A 21,278-nucleotide genomic window follows, 5' to 3' on the forward strand; every position below is an offset into this window, starting at 1 on the left:
AATGTAAAAACTTTTATTGAAAAGTAATGGAAACACCATCAGTCCTTCAGCATAGACCACCTACCTTTTAACACGTTCCACCCATCGGACTTAATCGTAGAGATATGGGTTGACTTGACGCAACTCGTGTCCTCAGACAGCTGGGTTCACAGACATGGTGTACAGATCTGATATGAGCTTCTCTGTACCTTGTGATTGCTTGGAAGACTACAGAAATAGCAAAGATGTCACCAGCACACCAAAAAGGTTTCAGCAAAAGTCTATTTAATGACAAATTGCCATTCGATTACAAGCGCTTTTGGGGCCTCAAGGGTCCATTCTGAGCCTGATGAAGGAGACCCCTTGAGGCCCCAAAAGCGCTTGTAATTGAATGGCAATTTGTCATTAAATAGACTTTTGCTGAAACCTTTTTGGTGTCCTGGTGACATCTTTGCTATTTTTGTGTTGTTCACAGTGCCATCCGTGGTCACTACAAGCACCCACCTGTATATACAGGTTAGCCACTGTTCCAGTAAGGAGTGCAGCAAGACATCTACTCTGCTTGGAAGACCAATCACAGATATAAACAGTGGAGTGTTTACATCTGCGAGCCCACCCTTTCCTCTTACAAAAGAGAAAATAATGAGTAAATCATACTTCGAGCCTCAACTAATTTCCAAGTTGAGATGATGGCCAGCACATTTTATAACTCCATCAAATGGCAGATACTCAGAGATAATTGGATGAGAAGAGGTGGGGGATTATTGATGGGAGGAGGCAAGCTTAATTGTGACTTAGAGAGAAGTCAAGGCTCTGCCTGGGCTTAAGATCTAAAGGGGCTCCAAACAGACACTGGGATCAGCTTTATCTCCAACACGGGTACTTGTGCCAGTGTTACCTAAAGCTAGACAAATGCGGCTGATTTCTGCTGAATCAGATGGAATTTGAGCTGTGGGTGGCCCTGTCAGCACCATCTGGCTCCTCCAAAAGTTGAAAAGCAGAAATTGACTTAGCACGATGGAAAAATTGCCAGCTGAACAGTGACTGCATCCTATCGGATATAGTCCATGTTTGGTTACTAAGGCAGCTGCATGTTTGGCTTGGATGAGGGAATCAAGTGATTTTTCTCTCGGGCCTATATACAGGTGAAACTCGAATAATTAGAATATCGTGCAAAGTTCATTTACTTCACTAATGCAACTTAAAAGGTGAAATTAATATATGAGATAGACTCATTACATGCAAAGCAAGATAGTTCAAGTCGTGATTTGTCATAATTGTGATGATTATGGCTTACAGCTCATGAAAACCCCAAGAACCCCAAATCCACAACCTCAAAAAAGTAGATTATTACATGCAATCAATAAAACAAGGATTGTACATAGAAAAATATCGGACCTCTGAAAAGTACAAGCATGCATATGTACTCAGTACTTGGTTTGGGCCCCTTTTGCAGCACTTACTGCAATTACTTTTGCACGATATTCTAATTATTCGAGTTTCACCCGTATGTATGGCTAGATTTAGGCACATTTGATGCCAGGTTAAGTTCACTTTACCTTTTCAGCCCTGTTTTATGATCTCATCATTTCATTTATATCGGTAACGTCAATGCTATCAATTTGGCCACGATTCACAAAACCTAAATCCATCATTATTTATCTGAAAGCTTTTACCGTCTGCTCACTGGAATCATGCGTCAGTTGAACCTTCGATCTGTTTGACCTTGTAATAAATACCTAAAGCTATTTACGGTGGACTCTGTCTATTTTTCTGACATGCATTTCCTTGCAAAAGCTTCATTTGGTGGTTTTGTTCAATCAATAGTATCTCCATTTGCTTGTAGGATTGTTACATCTGCTCACTGGGGATATTTTTATGAATTGTCTCTCGGTTAGTCTGTTTGATTCTCGATTATGTCTGCTAGCTGAATGATTCCGTCCACTGTGGTGTAATCCCTCTCAGAGCTACAATCTGCCATCTTTCATTTGATAGCAGCGTGTTGTTGCGGAGCTATGAGACAGACTGCTTTTAATATTAGATTCTGCTGTAAAGACATCATTTGTCTGGCATTGACATGTGGACAAAGTTACTGCCAAAAACAGCTTCATCTTGTGTTTTCCAGCATTTGTTCTTCAGACAGCTAAAGCGATCCATCTCTTTATTTTGTTTTAGTCATTTTTATTTGTGTGATATTTTCTGATAAGGTGGTAATAGATAGAGATACAATGGGGAACATTTACAAACGCAATTGGATCATGTGCATTTTGTATGCAAAAATGTTATCATTATTCTTTGGGTCTATTCTGTGTTAATGTGCTGACAAAAAGCGACTGTCTGCCTATTCTCCCGGTTGTGTATTTTGCAAGGCAATTGAACCGCATACCGAACCTGGAAGTGCTAAGGAGCAACTTTTTAGAGCCAAACCCCAGGAAAAAAAGGAATTTACACACTGCACTGAGTGTGTAAATTATCATTAAAAAGCTGTGTGTTGTGTGCGGAGGCCAACTGCAAAATAAAGAATGCTTGTCTTGCGGCACGCTATCGCCTCCACATAACGTTGAGGTTTCGGGCAATGAGGGAAGGGAGAGATACAGCTAGAAGCAGAGCTCTCTGGTCACATTACCCACCCCTCTTCACTACTTGCCCATTCACAAAGTGTCTTGTAATTTATCGTAGAATACAAGGCACTCTGTGATTGGAGGAGGAGACGGGGATGTGGCAATACAAAATACTGGGACATGGCTTTGTGCAAGTCTCTAGGTACGTGTTTTTAAAGCCCAACTCCAGAATTGATCTCATATCTTACTTGCAGCTCCCCTAATATATATGCCTTTAAAAAACTCTGGATTGATTTTCACATCCAACATTTTCTCTAGGAGATATACTGTATTATATTGCTGTAACATCATTTATATGTGCATAATTCACTCCCTATACTACGGCAATGGTTGGAGGATTATAACAAATGGCGCACATCATTTCCGAGATGAGCAGCAAAACAACTTTGCAGGTCCCCAGGGCAAGAAATAAACAGAACAAACATAGAAACCTGATACTTGTAAGGAGCAGAATGCTAGATGTGTGAGGAAGGGATATATTAATGTTGGGAAAGGTAAATTATTCATTATTCACTATTGATTGATTGTTGCTTGAAATGAGCTTTAAGGAAAGTTTTTTCTAACAATATGTAAAAAAAAACAACCTGTTTTTTATTTTTGAGAACCTGACTGACAGTGATCTAATAATATACAATGAGTGGAATTTATCAATACTGGAGCAGACAAAATCTGGAGCAGCTGTGCATGGCAACCAATCAGCATCCACCTTTCATTTTCAAGGCTTAACTGAAGAGAGAAGCTGATTGGTTGCCATAGGCAACTTCTCCGGATTTTGTCTACTCCAGTTTTGATAAATCCCCCCTATGTGTTAATAATGTGTAAATACTCTTCAGTTACAGATGGGCACTGTGACTATAGACTACAGCGAATGTATAAAAAGGGTGATAAAAAGTCATTTTGTAGATATAGCACCAGGTAAATTCACCCCCTTACACTTGTGTGTATATTAGCCTCCTATTAACCTTTTGGAATGGTGAAAGACGTATAAATTAGGGATGAGCCATACAACAACCATGCAATTCTTTCATGTCTTTTATTAACCATAATAGCAATTAGTGGATCTCAAGACAATTTATTTTTTTATTATTATTTTGATTAGCGGCTACAAGGAACGAATGGATATTTGCACATTGGAAATCTCTAAATTTTCTCCACTCTAATAAAATAATATTTGTGTTGATCTCCAAAAGCTCAGATTAGATTTCCTCTCATTTCCTGTTCCATTGACCTCTGTTACTGAGACAAGAAGTGAGGGGAGAGCTCCCCAACAAGGACATTAGACACCTGTAAGAGGTTAAAATCATTCTCCACTCTGTCCACACCTAAGGCCTTGTTCACACCGAAAGCGTGTGCGTTCCAGAGCGGTAGCTGCTGGAACGCACCGCGATCGCTGAGAAACTCCCCCTTGCGTTTTGGGAGGGAGTTTATCAGCGATCGCGGTGCATTCCAGCAGCGACCGCTCTGGAACGCACACGCTTTTGGTGTGAACAAGCCCTAAAAGAAAAAAAAATCCTGGAGCCTTACCCAAGATTTTGGGCATCTCTACATCCATTTGAAGCAGCTATAATAGTGCTTACACAAGATTATAAATGCAAAACATTCCGGTGCAAGGACCAGCTGAACATAATACATTTGTTTTGTCTCCTCAGGGCTCCTCCACAAGTTAGAAGACCCAACAGAGATTTAAAACCTTTGCGGAAGGAGTCTCCGGCAATACAGGCTCATGGACCAGTGGGCAGGGCTCATCCTATTTCAAAGAATGAGAGGCCCTCAAACCGAGACAGGGATGTGCGAGGCAGGGCGAAAGATGACAAGGTAAAAATTGTGTGCTTTTAATCTTCCACCACTAACCAAGTATGATATCTTTACTTTTCAAAGACTGTAAGACACAGAGCTTGCATACTGTAAGATTACTGCAGGTATGTAAGAAAACCAATTCCGTTTCTTTAAACATAAGCACTATGTAGGAAGCATTAAAGTGTATGCCTGGACAAAAAAAGAGAACATTCAGTACAGCTCTGCACATACAAATTCCATTTAAAAACTGCAATTGCACAAAAATACTTATTCATCTTGTCAGAAATCCAGCTAGCTCCTAATTTCCTGGGCAATCTGCCTCTGTTGCACTGAAATCCCAAGCAGTATTCTAAAACCTTCCCAGTGCTACTCTGTGAACAACAGAACACTTCCCTCTTATGTTATGAAGTTGAGAAAGGGATGTGTTCTGTGGTTAAGCAACAAGAGAACTGGGCAGAGATTATAAAGCTGATTGTGATTTCCATGCAGCAGAGGCACTTTGTTGTCATCTCAGATATGCAGTTAAAAGATCAGCAGATTCCTGACAAATCAACCAGTATTGTTCTGTACTCCTTATTTTCATAGCGACAAAACATGGGGAAATGTGCATGTACTGGAGAGATGTGCTGCATATGTGGTTTTTGTTGTTTATTTTGCCCACACCTACACTTTAATAAGCTGATAAAGTGTGCTGATAAAGTCATGAGATAAATGTTGCAAAAGTGTAACACTCAAGTTTTTAGTTTGTGAAACACCTTCATCCAAGAGTTCCACTAAAATCAATGGAAAAAGCATCTGGCACATAATTGTTAGACTAGAATATCAGCTAACGGTTTTTAGGCCTCATTCACAAAGACGTGCACAGCCATGCAGCATGCTTGTCTGTGCAGAAGCCTGTGCCCGAAAAAGACCAGTGCTGTATGTATCACCCAGATGTACAAGTTCGGGATGACTTATATCTGTGTGCAGCTCTGTCCTCTCATAGAGGTGTACAGGCCACTGCATGCGGCTACGCAGCACCTGTCCCTCCTGGTCACAGGCTTCTGCACGGGTGTGCACGCTGTACGTCTTTGCCTGTGTAGGTTAATGAGGCCTTAAGCTGAACACGCATATTATGTGAAGGAGAGAAAGGACATTCAGCTAAGATCCTCTAGCCTCAACCTATTAGAGTATTTGGCCAATAAATTGAAAACTGCTGACCAGGAGTTCCCCTGGGCTGTCATTACACACAGCAGGGGTGTCTCGGGTGTCACACAGAGCGGAGACCGGGTGACACCCCGCCGTGATGTCATCACATGTGCGGTCATCTACTTGACGCCTGCTGGCGGCCATCTTAGTGATGGACGCCAGCAGAGAGAGGAGGGGACGTTCACCCGGTGGGATGAGGTATGCCGGGTCTCTCCTGACACTGTCAGGCTCTCGGCCCATGACTGAGTGCCCGACTTTTTTGGTGACACCAAAATGATTGTCAGTCATTTTGGTGTCACGCCTCCAATGGCCCACACCCCCCTTGTGACGCCGCTGACACACAGACATGAAGATTGTCACTCAAAACAAGAAAAATGGGTGGGATCAGACAAGAGTCATCTTATATCATTTGGTACTTTAATAACTCAACCTCTTCTAAATTAAAGGAGAACTATGAGGGGATTGATTTCCACTCATAGTCATAGTTAGAGCCGACATGTGACAATGAAACTGTCATATGTCGGCTCTATTGATTGGGAAGTGAGTGAACGCATACCGTCGCTCGCTCACTTCCCGATCATCTCCCTGCAGAGTGCGGTGACTGTCAGTCATCGCTGACTGGAGGAACGGACAGGGGAAGGGGTGGGCACAGCTGGCTCTGCCTCTAGGTAGGCAGAACCCACTGTCAATCAGCCAGCTGGTTGGATCTCGACAGTACTGTGGGGATCTGACCCAACTTCGGCGCTCTCATTATATAGCGAGCTATAGCTTGCTATATACTGAGCTTTGGGTCACAGGGGGAGGTTAGTATATGTCCTTCCGTGACACTAAAGAGAACTATTGGATAAAAAGGTTACCCCATAGTTCTCTTTTAAATTTTACTTTACCCGAATACTCTGGATGGAGTTCTTTCAACTAGTACGTTTTTCTAAAAGTTGTAATGTGTTTGTTCTATTCACACATATTAATAGGTTGGGTGAGTTGCAGCAGATTCATCTTTTTTTTTTGTTTTATCCCTCTGGGCTCTCGGGATTGTGGGGCAGACTTGAAACTTAAGTGGTTTTTCACTTTCCATCAAAGAAGTGAGAATACCTTCAATATGATTGATTTGTTTCCAGGATACTTCTAACCTCTCTTAGAGCCACCAGAGTATTCAAAGCTGGTTTGTGTTCTGTGCCTGAATAGGGAGGTTCTGTATTTCCTCTCCAAAACTCTCTTAAAAATCTATGTATTACCATCACAGTAGCTGTTTTACCCTCTTGTGACTGCAACGATCGGGAATGGTGCACATGGCTATGCACTAAAGGCATTTTATTTGTACAACCCCACTGAATAAACATAAAAAAGTCATTGACAATGTGCAAGGTGCCGTAAAGTTTTGCAACTGGTTAAAAATTTTTTTATTTTCAACACAGTGAACTGAAATTGGATTGGCAACATTAGGATACAGCACTATGCACATCATTATTACTCTTACACAGCTGTATTAAATAAGCCCACCTGTTTAGTATTTATCTATAAAATGTATCGAATCCTAAAAACAAAAATATAATATTTAGCCTACAAGGCCTTAGGTGTGGTGGTTGCGTTAGTTTGCCCCTTTTTTAGGCTTTTTCTCCTTGATCCTGCCAGTAACACATTTTCTGTCCTGCGGTGACACAACACTCACTTACCATACTGTATCTATGGAGAAGGAGCTTTGACACCATAGGACAGGGCTATAATAACGTCCCCCTCGCCTCTTTTCCTTTACATAGAGGGGAAAGGTTCTGTAGTCCTCCATATAGTGAGCAACAATATAAATGTTTAGAGTGCAGCACAGGGAGTCATCAGTTGACCAGATTTATGCCAGGAACCTTGCAGTTAACCCCCCTCACTGCAAGGGCTAAATGCTCATTTAGTTTAGGGAGATAGGAATAAGGACAATACTTGCCTTATTCCTTACTTCCCCAGCACTCTGTGCTCTTCTCTGCTCAATCACGCTCCTTTGATTTGGATGGATGCGACTGGTCGATCACTGAAGAGGATCATCTTTGAAGGACTGATCATATGGAGAGATAGAAGTCTGGGGAATAAGGTATTTCACCTTTTTTCTATCCCTTATCCCTTATACCAAACAGACATCTAACCCATACAGTGCAGAGGCGGCCCCGCTGCAAGGTTAAAGTTGGCCACTGTTATAGTACTTTTCGTTCAAACTGTGCGTGGAAACGGCATAGATGGGCGAATAACCTGCTGGGCTCTTGTATTCTGAGAGCGCTGGGTGGGCCATCACTGTTTTGCTCCTTCAATTTTCTGATTGAGGACTTGCTCACACCAGCAGCTGTGCGGTTGAGGGTGAGCCTGGACAGTGCCAATGCGCTCGATCAAGCCTCATCGCACCGTTCCTTTTTTTAAAATTACAACTTTATTGAAACGTTCCAAGTGACATTTCATAAAATTCTATGGGCACACTGGTGCGATACGGTGGTACCATGTCTCACTGCAGTGTGCGTAAAAATTTTTTTCTACTGCATGCTGTACTTTTTTTAAGTGCACACCACCGCAACATGGTAGCGTGAAATGTGCCCACCCGTTACTAGACAAATTGCTTTGTCTTGCGTTCGGGCTGCGCTGGAAAAAGTGGTCATCCAAACCCGAACACATATAGTTGGTGTTAACAGGCCCTTAGGGATGCCCGACATAAGGCTGTCAACAGGGCAACCCATTGAGCGAAATTCGTGCAGTGTATGGACATCTTAACTTTTATACTAACCTTGAATTTAGCCTTTGGCCCCTTTCACACGAGCTGGTCAGGAGGGGATCTGTGCACAGATCGAGGCACAATCCGGTCCAGTGAAACTGTTCTCTGATCCGTTTGTTCTTCCGGACCTGCCCGGAGTTGGGGGTAACCGAGTGTAAACAGACGCCCATCCGTTTGCACATGGCTGCCGATAGACTTACATTGCGCATGTGATTGGGTTTGCCTGAAAAACCTAATTAGACTGCCCATGTGAAAGAAGCCTTAAGAGACCCATAGGGTCCAAATAAGAGAAGTTAGTTTTTTGGGGCTTTACATACCATTTCATGTCTTATTCCTCTCTTGTGGTACAGATTTAGATATCTGATTTGTATGGTAAACACTACATTTCAGAAAAGCAAATTGTCTTCTTTGCTTGACATTTTTTTTTGTTTGGCAGTTTAAAAAAATATATATTATAAATGTATAATTCTGTTTTTATAGTTGTTATCCATAGAGAAAACACAGCCAACAAGACATTGCAGGAATAATTATAGCCTTTGTTTAACATTACGTTTCCCAGGCAGCGGCCTCTCTGGAAAAGCTTGGCAGGATTTTCAGTTATGATGTAGACTGTTACTACTAGCAGAAATCTCCCTTTCCTGTTCTGTCTGTAGCATAGCGTAGTTCAGGTGCGTGTTACGATAAACTGATGACGCTGCGGAACCATATAAAATAGAACCAAACACGCAGCATATTGATCAGCGATGCTCAATGAATGCCACTTGTCTAGCAGCATCTGCTGTGCATTTTGTGTATCTGACAGGCCTGTGGTGGTGTTCCAGCAGTATTTCCCAATGATAACATCTGAGAAATTACACAGAAGGCACGAAGAAACAGAATTTTATATGGTCAAGGCAGTATTTCCAGAACAAGCTGAATGTATAATACTCCCATCTGATTTTTTTTTTTTTTTAATTTAATGCTCATGTAGTAATTTCATTTTAAATTTCCAAGAAAAAAACATCTGAGTTACAACATTCACATAGTCACACCTGAATTGAACACATTTCTTGAAAAATGATAATGGTCTCATATATTCCAATGAGTGATTCAACTTTTTTGTTTATTCATTTACCAAAGAATTTTGATTAAAGAAACCTGTTCAAATGGATTTCAGAGGGCCTCATACTTCTGGAAAGGTTACAGGAGATTTATTAAGACTTGTGATCAGTCCAATGTTAGATAATATTTTACAAAAAGAAGAAATTCATCATCATTGCTACTCTCCCCAAGGAGCAAGCATCTGAAATAAATATGTTACCGGAGCACAAACCTCAGACAAGTGAAAGACTGTGCACAAGATTGTTCTACTAGATGACCTCTTGTTTCGGGTCAGCTACAAGTCCCCGTTCACACCAGGGTGTATTGTGAATGTGCGTCATATGTGCACAAAAGTGAACACATTGACATGCGTTCACAATATGTGCTTGCGTTTCCATCAGTTAGTGATTGGACCCCAAATGTGGCAGAGCAAACGCTTTTTTTCCCCTGCACGTTTGCAGAATATATTGTCGCTAAATTTGCAACATGTACTACTTTTCCACGTTTGGCACGTGTTCAGAGACCCAATGGGCTACACGTATTGCCACTGCGCCCATATGTGAATGGGACCTAAGGCTCACAAGACAAGTTACATTTCAACTGTACAATCTCCTTTAGATCTAGCAGCAGCTATGTAGTGCAGAGACCTTCCTAATTGGATACAAATTGAATGATCAGTTTAGGAAGGTCCTCATCACATAGATTTTGGTAAATCTAAAGGTGGCCATACACTGTACAACCATCGCAAGACCCTAGTCTTGCGATGGTTGTAAAGTGATTAAAAAAACGTACGATCTGCCCATCTTGGACAGGCAGATCGTACTCTCGATCATCTCAAGCCCGCCCCCCTGATGACTGCAATGAGGGGCTGGCTTAAGATGACTGCAAACGGGCTGCGTGCGCGTGCGCACACCGGCCCGTTCGGCAGTTGTCGAACCAGCAGGCCACTAACTCGCCGAGAATCGCACGATTCCCGGCGGGTTTTCTAGCCTGCTGGTTCGACGGAAGACGTGCGACCGTACAGTAGAAATGGTCGCACGCCTTCCATACATTGCACGATTCTCGTACGATCGCGGGATTTCCCGCGATTCTCGTACGAGAATCGTGCAGTGTATGGGCACCTTAAGGTTGTACAGTCAGATTGTAACATGTATGATGATTTTAAAGAGACTGTGGCACTTTGCCTATGCACAGCAGAGTGACAGTGTATTTGTATAGGGTGTCATGATAATTGACTTTGCCCATGCTGCTCTTGCCTCCATTGCAGCTGGCAAAATGCCCAGTCCTTCTCGGTGTAGGGGAGTATGTAATCTTCTCCCATGTGTCGGTTCTTTAAGACTAGTAGCCAGTCTTTGAACCTAAGCACTGTCACATGACTGGGGGAGTGATGTTACCGCTCCCCTTTGCTTCCAGCACCAGCTGGTGTATGGATGTTAGTGGCGGCTGTGACATTGGCAGGAGCTGTAAAGGAAACGCAAAGTAAGAATCTGGGACAAGGGGGAGGGGTGCCTTTCAGAATACACTGCCACTTTGCTCTGGATGGACAAGGTGACAGTGTCTCTATAAAGGACAGCACACTAAGATTGTATAGTTGCATTGTAACATGCATAAACAAACGTTTATTCATCTCAATACAAGTTGGTAAACTAAACGTGAGATTGTAGTCCATCGGGGGGTAAGCTTGGAGAGGTGGCTACTTTACAACACACACAGGGACCATGGGGAAAAAAAGTAGCCACCCTCCAGAAGGAAGGACAGTGTCAGCACCAATTCAGAGATGATTTGAGGCTCTACAACTGAGTGATACACACATAAGATACATTTCTGTTAATAATTAGGGTGCTTGAATGCATTTCTAAGATTTAACTCCTGAGTTTAGCTGGAAGCCTTCAGGACTCTGCGAGGACTTCTTTAGCATCCTGTGATGTCCTTGTGACTGACACAGCCAACAGTGAGCATCCACATCAGCAGAAAACAACATGGGCATTACATACTGGATCCTTCCACAATACAGACTGGGAGAAGGAAGACCAGTCAGCGCTGGAGGATCGGTCAGGGAAGGGGGGAGAATCCCTGCAGGGAGCCGTGAGCGACAGTCACGGCTCTCTGCAGGGACAGGATCGAGAAGTGAGCGAGCGACCGTATGTGTTCGCTCAGTTCCTGATCTATTGAGCCAACCTGTGACAGTTTCATTGTCACAGGTCGGCTAGAACTATGAGGCTGAGTAATTTTCACTCGCCTCACAGTTCTCCTTTAAACCAAAAACACACATTTGAAAAACATTGTGTGTATTATGTTATGCCCTCATGATGGACCTTGACCAATCTGTACAGCTGGGGGGCATATTCAAGGTTATTGTGCTTTAAATGACTCACCACCATGATTAATTCACCACAAGTGAATGTTTGGTAAAAGTCACCTTTACTGCTTTATAAACATGGCCTTTTTAATGTATTATAAAACATATTACCTTCAGTTGTTGTGCTTGATGATATTCCTCTGTTGGTTTGTAGTCTGCTGCCCTGTAGTGATCATACTTTTCATGTAACAAGCAAATAGCATGCTGAAGAAGCAAGTTTCACTTGATTAGAGGCGTCATTACTTAGAACAGCTGTTAGGTTAAATGATATGCAAATGCACTTATTTGCAAGGTTGGTGCAACTTCCTTTTTAATAAGCGTGCAATTTAAAATAGATATGAAATTATTTCCATTTCACTCATTAAATCTTAGCATGGACTCCTGGAATACTAGACTGATGAACCAATGCAAGCCACAGATGCTTCTGATTTTCGTTGCGTTTTTTTTTGCAATTTAAATTAGGAATGCACCGATATCGATATCATGCCGATACCGGGCATTTTCACAAGTACTTGTGCCCGTAAAAATGCCCAACAGTAAATGTTTTAACCTAAGCCAGCGCTGTACACAGGGGTCGCGCTTCACAGGAATGCTGCCAAGGTCCCGGCAGCCTTCCTGTGAAGTGCAGGGCTTGTTTACAGCACCGGCCAAAAGCCTCTTCCTCCACACCGTCCGTACCCGCCAAGACCGACCAGGAAGCCTGGTAATAGCCCACACAGCCCACCATTGACCCTGCATAGCCACCTGAGAGTCCACACAGCCCAACATAGACCCTGCACAGCTCTCTAAGACCCCACACAGCCACCTGAGATCTTCTGCCGGAGACATCAGGCTGGTGGTCTTGGGAAAGGTGCTACCTTACCCTACATTGGTGGTCTGGGGAAAGGTGCTACCTTACCTTACATTGGTGGTCTGGGGAAAGGTGCTACCTTACCTTACATTGGTGGTCTGGGGAAAGGTGCTACCTTACATTGGTGGTCTGGGGAAAGGTGCTACCTTACCTTACATTGGTGGTCTGGGGAAAGGTGATACCTTACCTTACATTGGTGGTCTGGGGAAAGGTGCTACCTTACCTTACATTGGTGGTCTGGGGAAAGGTGCTACCTTACCTTACATTGGTGGTCTGGGGAAAGGTGCTACCTTACCTTACATTGGTGGTCTGGGGAAAGGTGCTACCTTACCTTACATTGGTGGTCTGGGGAAAGGTGCTACCTTACCTTACATTGGTGGTCTGGGGAAAGGTGCTACCTTACCTTACATTGGTGGTCTGGGGAAAGGTGCTACCTTACCTTACATTGGTGGTCTGGGGAAAGGTGCTACCTTACCTTACATTGGTGGTCTGGGGAAAGGTGCTACCTTACCTTACATTGGTGGTCTGGGGAAAGGTGCTACCTTACCTTACATTGGTGGTCTGGGGAAAGGTGCTACCTTACCTTACATTGGTGGTCTGGGGAAAGGTGCTACCTTACCTTACATTGGTGGTCTGGGGAAAGGTGCTACCTTACCTTACATTGGTGGTCTGGGGAAAGGTGCTACCTTACCTTACATTGGTGGTCTGGGGAAAGGTGCTACCTTACCTTACATTGGTGGTCTGGGGAAAGGTGCTACCTTACCTTACATTGGTGGTCTGGGGAAAGGTGCTACCTTACCTTACATTGGTGGTCTGGGGAAAGGTGCTACCTTACCTTACATTGGTGGTCTGGGGAAAGGTGCTACCTTACCTTACATTGGTGGTCTGGGGAAAGGTGCTACCTTACCTTACATTGGTGGTCTGGGGAAAGGTGCTACCTTACCTTACATTGGTGGTCTGGGGAAAGGTGCTACCTTACCTTACATTGGTGGTCTGGGGAAAGGTGCTACCTTACCTTACATTGGTGGTCTGGGGAAAGGTGCTACCTTACCTTACATTGGTGGTCTGGGGAAAGGTGCTACCTTACCTTACATTGGTGGTCTGGGGAAAGGTGCTACCTTACCTTACATTGGTGGTCTGGGGAAAGGTGCTACCTTACCTTACATTGGTGGTCTGGGGAAAGGTGCTACCTTACCTTACATTGGTGGTCTGGGGAAAGGTGCTACCTTACCTTACATTGGTGGTCTGGGGAAAGGTGCTACCTTACCTTACATTGGTGGTCTGGGGAAAGGTGCTACCTTACCTTACATTGGTGGTCTGGGGAAAGGTGCTACCTTACCTTACATTGGTGGTCTGGGGAAAGGTGCTACCTTACCTTACATTGGTGGTCTGGGGAAAGGTGCTACCTTACCTTACATTGGTGGTCTGGGGAAAGGTGCTACCTTACCTTACATTGGTGGTCTGGGGAAAGGTGCTACCTTACCTTACATTGGTGGTCTGGGGAAAGGTGCTACCTTACCTTACATTGGTGGTCTGGGGAAAGGTGCTACCTTACATTGGTGGTCTGGGGAAAGGTGCTACCTTACCTTACATTGGTGGTCTGGGGAAAGGTGATACCTTACCTTACATTGGTGGTCTGGGGAAAGGTGATACCTTACCTTACATTGGTGGTCTGGGAAAAGGTGCTACCTTACTTTACATTGGTGGTCTGGGGAAAGGTGCTACCTTACCTTACATTGGTGGCCCGGAGAAAGGTGCTACCTTACTTTACATTGGTGGTCTGGGGAAAGGTGCTTTCTTACCTTAAATTGGTGGTCAGAGGGAGAAAGACCCTATCTCGATTGTCCGGTGGGGGATGAGGTAATACCTGCACACGAGAGTTCATTCATACCGGCACAGAGGTGTGCCGAGAATGTTACATTGAGCTTGCATGCCCAGCTCTGTGTACATTCAAAACAAGATTGCGAACAGGCAGGTAAATGTTGTTTTATTGCAAAAGGGACATAAAATTGGCTTTATCAAACAATGCCTCCCCAACCACGCATCTGTGTCCGTTCCTCACTAATTTACAACTGCTGCTATGCATGGGAGGTTCCATACATTGTGATGTATGTGAAGCTGTTTTCCTGCAGCACAGAAATGTGTATGGGGAGGCATACGTTCCCAAGGCCCCACTGTGACACCAGTACTGTTTAGTTCTTTCAGCCCTGCCTTTAATGACTGACTGAGGCTCTTGTCGAATCACTGCAGAGAGTGATCCCCGTTTTATGAGTGTTACAGTTGAGGTCACCCAAGCTCAGCAGTGGATCATGCTCTACATAAGATACTATGTGTCCATGCTTGAGGTTTTGACAGTATGACTCCCGACATGAGCTTATTCAACAGATGATTTTGCTGGAATAGTCTAGTTTATTGAAACTTGTACCATATCACTGGTGTCCTGGCCAAGATCCACTACGACGGAAGACGGACCTTGCGCAGGACACCAGTGATGTGGTACAAGCTTCAATAAACTATTCCAGTGGAATCCGGTGTGTGGCCAGCTTGTCTTCTGTTTGTATGCTCATACAGTATTGGAGTGAGGACATGCTCCCAGCGGCAAGCACCTGGCTCATTCCTTCCCTGAGCCATAGAGGAGCGATGCTTCTTTTGTGTGTTCTCCCGACAGGAGCTTTCAATCATTCTGGGCAGGGCTGAGCAGGGGGCGTAACAGCCTTTGATATCATAGACTGACAGTGGCACTGCCGGCATGCTGTGCATACGCACGGTGTCTTGTGGGTCCTGAAATATTGAAGAAAGCGTACAATCTTACCATGCTACCATAGGTTTTTAGCCATGGTTATCATTATCAGAACATAGGAAGCAGGGTTATATGGAAAATTATATGGGGGGGGTCACTAGATATTTTGTCTATATTAGCAGTTACTATATTACCAGACAATAAAAAGACTGCAATGTAAATGTTTACTGGAACTGAGGATCGAATTAAAAGAAGGTTTTATTCTAGAAAAGGGGTAGGCAACCTTGGCACTCCAGCTTTTATGGAACTACAAGTCCTGCCAGGCATTGCAAGACTCTGACAACCACAGACAGGACCCCTAGATGCAGAGGCATGATGGGATTTGTAGTGTCACCACAGCTGGAGTGCCAAGGTTGCCTACCCTTGTCCTAGCATTACATATACCGTATATACTCGAGTATAAGCCGAGATTTTCAGCCCATTTTTTTTGCTGAAAAGTGCCCCCCTCGGCTTATACACCCCAGTTTTTTGTGCTAAAATTAGGTACCTCCGCTTATATTCGGGACGGCTTATACTCGAGTATATACGGTACTTTAAATATACCATTAAAAGCATTTTGGACAATCTGTTTAAGTGCAAAAATATCTGTTGATCTTGTCAGAAATTCAGAGGTGTCTAGTGCTCACTTCCTGTGTTATCTCAAGGAGAGTAATGATTGATGAGTGATGTTGTGGAGATGTGGAAGGGTCTCAGAAGGTTTAGCAAGGGAAAACTGGGCAGGGCTGACACCAATCAGTCCACAAAAGTACTGTGTGTTGTCAGTTACCCAATACTGAGTATTTGGGTAAGTACTCGTACTTGCCCAAATGCTCCTGATACTTATCCCGATAGCGGAACTGCCGGTATCTGGAAGCCGGGAGGCTAGTCATTACTCGCTGTCTGGCTTACTGATTGACCGGGAAGCCGGCTCCATGCTCCATCACTTGGTGGCCAATCAGGAAGCTGGACGGCGTGTAATGACTCGCTGCCCGGCTTCTTTAATGGTCGTGAAGCTGGCTAGTCAGGAAGCCGGGCGGCGAGTCATTACCCGATCTCTGGCTCCCTGATTTGCCAGAAAGCCGGCTCCATGTTCTTCGTCACCTGGTGATGAGGGAGCATGGAGCTGGCTGCCCGGCTAATAAAGAAGCCGGACGGAAAGTCATTACACGCTGCCCGACTTCCTTAATGGGACTTGCAGTATCAGTATTTGGTATCGGAGGGTACTGAAAACATAATATTGGTACTCGGTACCCAAAAAATCAGTATCGGTGCATCCCTAGTTGTCAGCCCACAACAAGATGTAGGAGCTGAGCGCATTTTTGGCAGATCAACAGGTATTTTTCTTTACTTGCAGAGTCTTTAAATGGAGAAAACATGGGGAAATTTTCATGTATTGGAAATATGTACTGCATATGTTTTTTGGTATTATTTTGCCCTGACATTCCCTTAAAAATGTCCACTGACCTTATTAGCCTCATGCTTGTCCTGGATCAGTGACTGAGGATGTACTAAGACCAGGACAGCCAGGCAGCTAGCATTTTTAATTGGTGTCTTTCTCTAAATACGGGTTCTTGTAAAGACTGTGCTAGTGAAGGCATTGTCTAGATCTATTTCTGGTCTCGCTTATGTAAGTATGGGCTTCTTTCCTTTTTTTTTTTCTTCTTTCAATGTACGAAGAGTAATTATTTTTGTGTGCATATGATAAGATTGTTAAAATAAAGCAGCCAGACTGCAATTTGTGTGGGTTTCTGAGCACAGTTTTGGGAGAGCGGCTCATTAGTGTGTTTGACTGGCATGCAGGCACACTGATTGAACAGCAGGCTTGCTTAGCAACCAGCCACAAGTGTCAGCAGAAGTGTTGCAGACGGCACCGCCGCTCCGATCATTTTCAGATCCTGCAAAGGATTCTGTCCTGCGGGCTTTGCCTGGTACCTTATTAATGTCTTGTAGAATATAGGCTTTATTTAACTCCTTTGTGGCCCTCTGAGATGAGTACCAAGGAGCCCTTGCTTGCTAGAAATCATGCTGTAAAAAAATGTCCAAGCACCTTAAGCTTTGCCTAAAAATAGGTGTTTGACTTAATTATGCAAAAAGCATAAAAATATATTCAGCAGACGTTTTATTATGTGAGCAGCAGTGTCAGAATTCTGCAGTCTGGTTCATTTACGGTGCACAGCACTATTGTTTCTGCAGACAGAAGTCTAGCTTAAAATATTAGGGGGGGGTACAAAATAGTTTTGTGCTCATTGTACTATATTTGTATAAAGTATTACCGTACTTAAATATGATGCATACATTAGTACTTACATTATACTACATTCATTTAATAATAATGTTCTTTAAGATGTAACTACCTGTCCATTTTCAGCAGCCAGGTTAATGAGGGAACCTTTTGCTGGGAGTTATGACTGTTGCACAGTCTTTGTTGCTTTTTAAGATCAGCTAGCAAAGGTGTGTCAATTCCAGAATTGGAGTGTTTATGAATGATATTTACTAATGCAATTTGCTAGGAAGGATGAATTAGGAGTGGCGTAGATGCTGGTTGCCAGAAGGGATGCACTGTGAGTGGGGTTGTGGGGTGGAATGTGTTGTGAGCTAGGGGTTAGGTAGAGGGGGGGGGGGGGAAAAACAAGTTGTCAGGAAGGGAAAAGTTGTGTGCAGTAGTGTAGTGTAAGCTGAGGGTGAATGCTGGTTGCCAGGAGGGATGCACTGTAAGCCAGAGGGTGAATGCAGGGCCAGGACTGGCCTACAGACTTCGGGAAAGGCTAACACTCATCCCCATAGTTGAACAACCATTGAAACTGTCACACATCGGCTCTTTAGATCGGGAAGTGATTGAACACATACCTTCGCTCGCTCACTTTCCGATCATCTCCCTGCAGACAGCGGTGACTGTCAGCCACCGCTCCCTGCAGAAATCCCCCCCCCCCCTCTCCGATCCTCCAGCGCTGACTGGAGGGACAGACGGAGGAGGGGGGCAGGCATAGCGGGCTCTGCCTCCATATAGGCAGAGCCCGCTGTCAATCACCCAGCTGGGTGGATCTAAACAGTATTGTTGGCATCCATCCTGGCTGCAGCGCTCTCGGCATTCAGCGGACTGTTTTGGGACACGTTAGGACCTAGTATATGTTCTCCAGTGACCCAAAAGAGAATTATGGAAAAAAAACGTCACCCCCGTAGTTCTCCTTTTAAAGAGCGACGCTAGTGACTTTACAAACCGTATACATTTGAGTTATAATTGCAACATTTGACTAAAAGTAATTTTCGGTTAACCTTGCACATTTTTACTTCCTATTCTACTACATTTCATATGCAGATTTCTAAGTACTCCCTCTAGTGGCCATCTCTTTATCAGCAAATGTGATTTAGCATTCTGTCTTTTAAAACGTTCACACCAGGGCAGTTCGGTCGTGCGGATTTGTCCGCACTGAAACACTGACATGAACAATCCCATACATTTCTATGGGGACCGTTCATGTGATTGCGCAGCTCCGCGCGATCCAAACCGCCTGCCGCTCAGAATGCTCTCTGAGCCACTTTTTGTGCACTGATCAGCGCGTTTTCCATATACAGGTGAAACTCGATAATTAGAATATCGTGCAAAAGTAATTGCAGTAAGTGCTGCAAAAGGGGCCCAAGCCAAGTACTGAGTACATATGCATGATTGTACTTTTCAGAGGTCCGATATTGTTCTATGTACAATCCTTGTTTTATTGATTGCATGTAATAATCTACTTTTTTGAGGTTGTGGATTTGGGGTTCTTGGGGTTTTCATGAGCTGTAAGCCATAATCATCACAATTATGACAAATCACGGCTTGAATTATCTTGCTTTGCATGTAATGAGTCTATCTCATATATTAGTTTCACCTTTTAAGTTGCATTAGTGAAATAAATGAACTTTGCACGATATTCTAATTATTCGAGTTTCACCTGTAGATTTCAACGCATTTTTGGGAGTTTTTAATTGCATCTCAGTGCTGAAACGCAATTCAAAACTTTCAAAAATCATGTGAAAACCACGCTGGAACGCTTCCGCCCTGGTGTGAATGGTGCCTACTGCATAAACTAATCATTGCTATCACTTCATCAACTCGACCAGGTATGACGATACTCCAACAATGCAGTGCTCAGGGCCTGAGCGGCCAGTCAGCAGGTTTAGGTGCTGTCACATGGGAGGCAGGGGATAATGCCAAGCATGGTGCAGACATTGACAGTACAAACAAGGAAAATGATGGGAGGTCAATGCAGTTTCAGGCAGCAGAGGGTGCCCAGTGCACAGCAGGGGAGTGAGTATTTATTTTCCTGACAGGTTTTCTTTGTTGTCCTGATCCTAAAGGTGCCCATACACCTTACAATTATCTGCAGATTTTCTGTGGTCAGATGGAAAAAGTGCAACAGATTGGCCCAGGTGGAGATTACTAAATACACAGAGTTAAGTGTAGATGAAGGAATCTGTTGCACCTTTTCCATCTGACCACAGAAAATCTGCAGATAATTGTAAGGTGTATGGCCAGCTTTAGGCTTCCACTGATTGGAAAGTGCAGTGAAGTAAGATCATTTGTCTGTACTTTTAGGGCCTGTGTCAATGGGCTTTTGTTCGCCTTCAAGTGGGTGTTGAAGCCCCATAAGTCTATAGGAGTGCAAAACCTACTTGATGCAGGTCAGAAGCACTTGTCAATGGATTCTGAATGATCTCAGAAGCATCTCAAAGGGATGCCATCGACTCTATCTCATCAACGCAGACCCTTAAGTGAACCGGGCCAGGGTATGTAATTAGCAAATATGGCTCACTCTATTTATTCTGGTTACCATTCATCCCCATTGCATGGGGTTACTGAGTAACTGTATGCTGGTTTTCACTTTTCTAACCTAAACTGTGAAAACACAAAAGCTGTAAATTGTCTGCTACAGACAACTCTAAGAGCTCTGTTCTGCAGCAAAAACATGGCCAGTTTTAATAATCCAGACATCTTCCAAACAGATTCTTGACCTCCACCGCAGCATTAGCACAACATGGTGAAGAAGAGACCCCCCAACCTGCTAGTTGGACAATGCGAGAGCAGCAGCACATTGGTGATGTCATCCCTTTCCTCAGTCTGCTCTTCTACTCTGTGCAGCATGTTTCTTTTCTGCACATGTGCATTGGAACAAAGCTTAGTCAGCTCCTAGTGCGTTTCTTCCCCGAAAGACACAGCGGCTTCCTCAGAGGGACGTTAAATAGTTATAATGCTCAATTAAGAATAAAAGAAATGTAGAGTTTGAAAGTTGAAAGCAAAGAGATCCTCATAAGCTCAAGATTTTTCCCATCACCATTCTCTCTTGCTACCATTCCCCCTGTTTTGTCATTTTAGACCTATTTAAGAACTCCGGGCAGAATAAAACGTAACCCTTGCAGTGGGGCTACCCCGGCATTGCAAGGGTTAATTGCTCGTTTTGCTGTAGTATCTAAAATAACACAGATATATTCACATGAACAGGGCTTGACAAATTTGATGGTGTCTCACCAGTCAGTCAAAAATGTCACCAGTCAGCATGACCGGACTATAGCCTTGCAATTTATGTTAACATTTTATGGGGCCAGATAGAGCTTTATTTTGGAGCTATATTATCACCACTGGGGGGGTTATTTTTTTTACTATATAATGAAAAAAGTACCATAAATGTAAAAAAAAAACAACACAAAGTTTCCCTACGTTATGTTATAAAACATTTATTCTTACCCATATTTTTAGTAAAACATAAAAGTCGGGGTCACGTCGGGTAAATAGACACCAAACATGTCAAACCTTAAAATTGCGTGCGCCCGCAAAATCGTGAAAAACGCCCATAGGCAACGATTAAAACGCTTTTACTGCTCATCAGTTTCGTGTTAGCAGTGAT

General features: G+C 43.7%; 1 protein-coding gene across 1 annotated transcript in view; it reads left to right on the forward strand.

The window, feature by feature from the left end:
• KATNAL1 (katanin catalytic subunit A1 like 1) overlaps window positions 1–21,278 on the forward strand; it is an 86,673-nt gene that overhangs the window by 22,847 nt on the left and 42,548 nt on the right. Inside the window, exon 4 of the mRNA XM_018555475.1 lies at window positions 4,250–4,415. Coding sequence (XP_018410977.1) covers window positions 4,250–4,415 — 166 coding nt within the window. The remainder of the gene's footprint in view (window positions 1–4,249; window positions 4,416–21,278) is intronic.

This window comes from Nanorana parkeri, unplaced genomic scaffold (genome assembly GCF_000935625.1).
Source record: "Nanorana parkeri isolate BGI_ZX_2015 unplaced genomic scaffold, ASM93562v1 scaffold198, whole genome shotgun sequence".
NCBI lineage: Eukaryota > Metazoa > Chordata > Amphibia > Anura > Dicroglossidae > Nanorana > Nanorana parkeri.